At 33.2% G+C, this 5,000-nt stretch overlaps 1 protein-coding gene across 9 annotated transcripts in view; it reads left to right on the top strand.

The window, feature by feature from the left end:
- Window positions 1-5,000, top strand: part of LOC125039253 (inositol 1,4,5-trisphosphate receptor-like) — a 141,353-nt gene that overhangs the window by 36,267 nt on the left and 100,086 nt on the right. For all 9 annotated transcript variants that reach the window (XM_047633071.1, XM_047633068.1, XM_047633066.1 and 6 more), the window contains 9 exons: window positions 443-657; window positions 968-1,128; window positions 1,346-1,499; window positions 1,774-1,938; window positions 2,263-2,463; window positions 2,616-2,716; window positions 3,251-3,356; window positions 3,796-3,980; window positions 4,199-4,354. In XM_047633071.1, the coding sequence (XP_047489027.1) occupies window positions 443-657; window positions 968-1,128; window positions 1,346-1,499; window positions 1,774-1,938; window positions 2,263-2,463; window positions 2,616-2,716; window positions 3,251-3,356; window positions 3,796-3,980; window positions 4,199-4,354 (1,444 nt within the window). The remainder of the gene's footprint in view (window positions 1-442; window positions 658-967; window positions 1,129-1,345; window positions 1,500-1,773; window positions 1,939-2,262; window positions 2,464-2,615; window positions 2,717-3,250; window positions 3,357-3,795; window positions 3,981-4,198; window positions 4,355-5,000) is intronic.

Here is a 5,000-nt window from a genome sequence, read left to right as displayed (position 1 = left end):
ATTTGTCTTTATTTTACATTTTGTTTCCTACTATTAGAATTTTGGTACAGTTCCAGTATGACTTAGTTATATTACTGATGTTTATGATACAGAGGGTTTATAGATATATATTTTTTTTTTTTTTTTTTTTTTTTTTTTACATAAGAAACAACTGCAAATTATATAAAGAAAATGTGAATTTATTAAACAATTGATTATATGTTTGGTACTGTGTTTGATGCTCACTAACAAAGCAATTATGGCTTGTTGGCTTTTTTATATAATAATCCATGTGTGCCTTGTGTTTGTGGTCATCTTAAAAGATTTATTGTACTTATGGAAGGAACTCTATGACAAGGAGAAGTTATAAAGATACATTATTATTTGTGTATTCATTATTATTATTCTATATGAACATTCATAGCAGAGAGTATGCTGTTAGCTCATAGAAAACCCATTTCAGATCCCAATGGTGGACCAGTGTATCAGCTGGTCTCAGTGCCACTAAGCAATGACATAGCCTCCATTTTTGAGCTTGAACCCACCACCCTGATCCGAGGGGACTCCATGGTTCCCCAGTCCTCCTATGTGAGGTTGCGGCACCTTTGCACATCCACATGGGTTCACTCGACATCAATTCCCATTGACAAGGATGAGGAAAAGCCTGTCATGTCAAAGGTTGGTTTTGTGGAGTGTATGTTGGTCCTTATTTTGTTTCTATTCTTTTGATTTGGTTTACTCATTTGCTTGACAGAAAAATTAAAGATTTGCAAAAGAAAATAAATGTGGCAGTTGTCATAGTCAGGCATATGTGGTACACTTTGTGAACAACAAAAGTTATTTTACCTGCTTGTTTAGATTGTTAAAAAGGAGCTCTATACATGTCCACCTTTTAGAAATATAGAAAGAATGATTGTGATGAGTTCATGGAAATATCTAGAGAAAATGTTTAATGCTTTGCAGTCATTATAGTTTGTATTACTTTTAGGTTGGATGTGCACCCATCAAAGAAGACAAAGAAGCTTTCTTTTTGGTGCCTGTTCATGCAAAGGAAGTGAGAGATCTTGACTTTGCTAATGATGCCAGTGAGGTTTTAGCGAAGCATGCAAAGAAACTTGAGAAAGGGGCTATTCCTCAAGCAGAAAGAAGGTAAGTTGTTCTAACTGGGATGAAATCGTTATTATAATATCTTCAGTCATATCATCAGTATTATATTGGGAAACAGTTACAGATGAGATCATTTTGTTTATACTGCAACATATAACCAATGATTATATGAAAATTAAGGTATTGTTGTTGTTTTTTTGTTTTGTTTTTTGTTATAGTGAAACATACCATCTAACAATGATGTATATTTGTTTTTCAGATCCCTGATATTTTTGTTACTTGACCTTGTATATTTTATTGCTGAGAAGGAGCATGAACAAAACAAAAGTGAAAATTTAGCTCTGGGATTAGATGTGACAAATCCTAATAGAGATCGACAAAAACTACTCAGAGAACAAGACATTTTAAAGCAGGTATGTAGATTTGTTGAGTGCCAGCTAGTGTTAAAAACAGGTCACATTTTTTAGTCTGAAAAAGGATTTCATTTCTGTATAAAGTGAATAAAGTGGTACTTTGCTGTTACATGTTTTAGATTTCCATAAATCTATTTAGTAGTAAATGATGAGTAATCAAATTGCATAGGGATGTTAGAACAGTAGCATGGTGTTTTTGTAAATTTTGAATATGGTAGGTACATGATTTTGGAAATAGATTCATCAATGATATTAATAAACTGTAAATTTTCAGATTTTCAAGATTCTTCAGGCACCTTTTACGGAGACACAAGGTGGGGATGGTCCACTCCTAAGAATTGATGAGTTGAATGATCCACGGAATGCTGCTTATAAGACAATCTTCCGTCTCTGCTATAGACTTTTAAAACTTGCTCAACAAGGATATAGAAAGAATCAGGTATTGATATGGTTATGAAAAAGTAAACAAATTCACTGGATTTTTGTATTATCTGAGAGATAATATGTCTATCTGTTCCTAAACTATTGTGGCTAGTGAAAATTATAATGATCATGGTGATTGATGTTGATAATATTGACTGTGTAGCTTTCTGAAACTCTTCTGAAAAAGTAATGCAATAGCCATTAGGATTTGAAGTACTTTGCAATCTGTAAAATTTTGATTGTCACTTCTTTGAGTTATATACTTTTTACACTTTTCGCATCAATGCATTATAAACATACTGTTAATGCAGAGATTTACATATTTTTCTGAAACTTGCAGGAATATATTGCTCAGCACTTTGGTTTTATGCAAAAGCAAATTGGCATTGATGTCTTGGCAGAAGAAACAATTACAGCTTTACTTCACAATAACCGCAAACTGTTAGAAATACACATTACTGCTGCAGAAATAGAAACGTTTGTTGGACTGGTGCGAAAGAATATGCATAAGTGGGACTGGAGATTTTTGGATTATTTGAAGGTAAGTATTCAGTTATTTGCTGTAAATGGAGAATTTTACAAGCACTCCATGATACATTCATGGATAGTTTTATAATGTAGAATTATTTTTATACAGTACAGTACTTCTTATGTTTATAGGTAGATTTTACATATATATATATTTTTTTTCAGGTGTTGTGCATCTCTAATAACCAGGCTATTGCTCGAACACAAGAATTGATTTGCAAAAGCGTGTTCAGCGAGAAGAATAAAGACATTCTTATTGAAACCAGGTGATTAAGAACGTTGTAATTAGTTAAAAGTTAATCTTATCTGATGGAAGTGAAGAAAGTGTTACTGAAAAAGGAGAAAAATAAATTATTTTTCAGAAGCTTTGTTTTGTAAAATGTTTATGGCTGAGAAACTTCAGAGTTCATAATGAATCCTGAGAGTTGATTGTTCAATATCTACATAGGAATAGAAATTGTAAAGGGAACTAGAAATCTCACAGGACCAAGAACCCCTCCAAGCCACTCCTTGAACTTAAGTGCTTAACAATGTGTACCCCTTTTAACATATCATGATTTTGATGGTTACATTCAGAAACATGGGGATCTTTCCTTTTTTCCACCCAATAGGGAGAGAACTTTTATGCTCAGTGCAGTCAAGTAAAGGGGAATGTTTTTTTTAATACTTATAGTCTTTTCTTTTTTTCTATTCCTTCTTTTTTATCTTTATTTATTTCTGCCTGCCTTCATTCTCGTCTCCCCTCCTTTCTATCTCTCTACATTCTTTTAATGATACTGAATTACTAAATTTTTCTTCAGACTTGTTGAAGAGGATATTGAAGTTGAGGTGGAGGTTGAAGGCAGTGGTTCTATGATGGCCATTGAACAGGATGAAGAAGTTGTGTTAACTTGGAATAATGGAGAGGTAAGCAGTGTCATATGTTGCTACTTGAGAATGATTGAGAATATGAAATATAATTTTTGTTGCTCTTCACCGATAACTTCTGTACTCCTTCATGGTAGTGTTAGTTTAATGTTGAACTGACTTACTCTGGATGATACCCCTCATTTCATGGTGAAACCATCACTAATGCGGGTGAGTTCTTTCACATCATGTTGGGTCGAGCTTGCTTGTTGGGTTTGCTTGTTTGGCCCTGACTTTTGATCACAGAGGAGAAACAGCTGGTCAAAAATAAGCATAAAGCCTCTATTTAGTCTCATTCCTTAACTCATATATGCCACAGCCAAGAGAAGGGAGTGCAGATCAGATGTATATTTCCTATTCTTCTAATTTTTCCCTCAGTTTTCTCTCAATTTCCCCAGTGCAAGGAAGTTTTAATGCAGATATATTTTTCAAATTTCAGTGCTCAAAGTCTATAGAGGAACTGGCAAGCCGGGCCAATATGGGTGACTCAGATGGTGGCGAGGACAAGCTCATATTGGAATATTACAGACACATGCTGGATCTCTTCTCCAACATGTGCCTTGATAGACAGTACCTAGCAATAAAACCCCTGTCACCTTTACTCAAGATTAACCTTATGCTCAAGTAAGAAATAGAAATGCTAGCAATCTTTATGAAATGAAGATACTGTAGATTTTAGATTAATTCTTATGTCACCATATCTTATCATTTTTTTGGCTTGAATTAGATATGAAAGTCATTGTTGCTAGTGTGCCACTTTCATTTAGGAAACAATTTTTTTTTTTATATACAAGTATACACAGTTTAGAAATAACAGTTTAATTCCTACTTTGCTTCTACAGATGTATGGAGATGGAGATTCTTCCATATGACCTACGTGCATCTTTCTGCCGTCTAATGTTACACATGCATGTAGATTGTGAACCCCAGGAAATGGTCACACCAGTCAAATATGCTAGGCTGTGGTCAGAAATTCAGCCACAGATGTCCATTGCCGAGTGAGTATTGTTTAATATTTAGTAATCAAGAGTGATCTGTACTTCTGTGTGTTTGTGTTGTGGAAGACAGTTATTCAAAAAGCTTAACACTATTTGTTTTATGGATATGTTTTGTATTTTTTACAGGTATAGGAATTCATGAATGATCTGTTACTATAAGGTCATTCTTTGTCCTTTTGTAACTTTGAATTATAACAGTGTTTAGTAAAAAATTATTTTTAATAATAACCAGACATACTTTGTTTCCCTTTTTCATAATTGATAACCAATTTCAGACCTTTTCAGTTTAATTTTGTAAATCGTATTTGACTCTATACACCTGATAAAATAATTCTAGAAGAATAACTTGAATAGTGTATGTATCAATTATTTTCCAGTCATGTGTGTTTTTTCCCTTTAGTGTTAGATTGTTAGTCTCTTTTCTTATGAACATTGAAGTGAATCAGTTAAATGGTGATTAAAATATTTGCTCAGAAAAAAATATATAGACTGATTCATTTGAAATATTCTATTTGAAAATAAAGAAATACTCTGTCCATATGAATTTGGTAATTAGTAATTGGAAAAGAAACAGTAGATGGTGACATTTACACGTAAAATTGGCAGTTATGCAACATACTTAGCAGTGGAGACACCTGTGAAGTAT

The sequence above is a fragment of the Penaeus chinensis genome, chromosome 27 (assembly GCF_019202785.1).
Source record: "Penaeus chinensis breed Huanghai No. 1 chromosome 27, ASM1920278v2, whole genome shotgun sequence".
NCBI lineage: Eukaryota > Metazoa > Arthropoda > Malacostraca > Decapoda > Penaeidae > Penaeus > Penaeus chinensis.
This window is presented reverse-complemented; position numbering and strand designations above follow the sequence as displayed.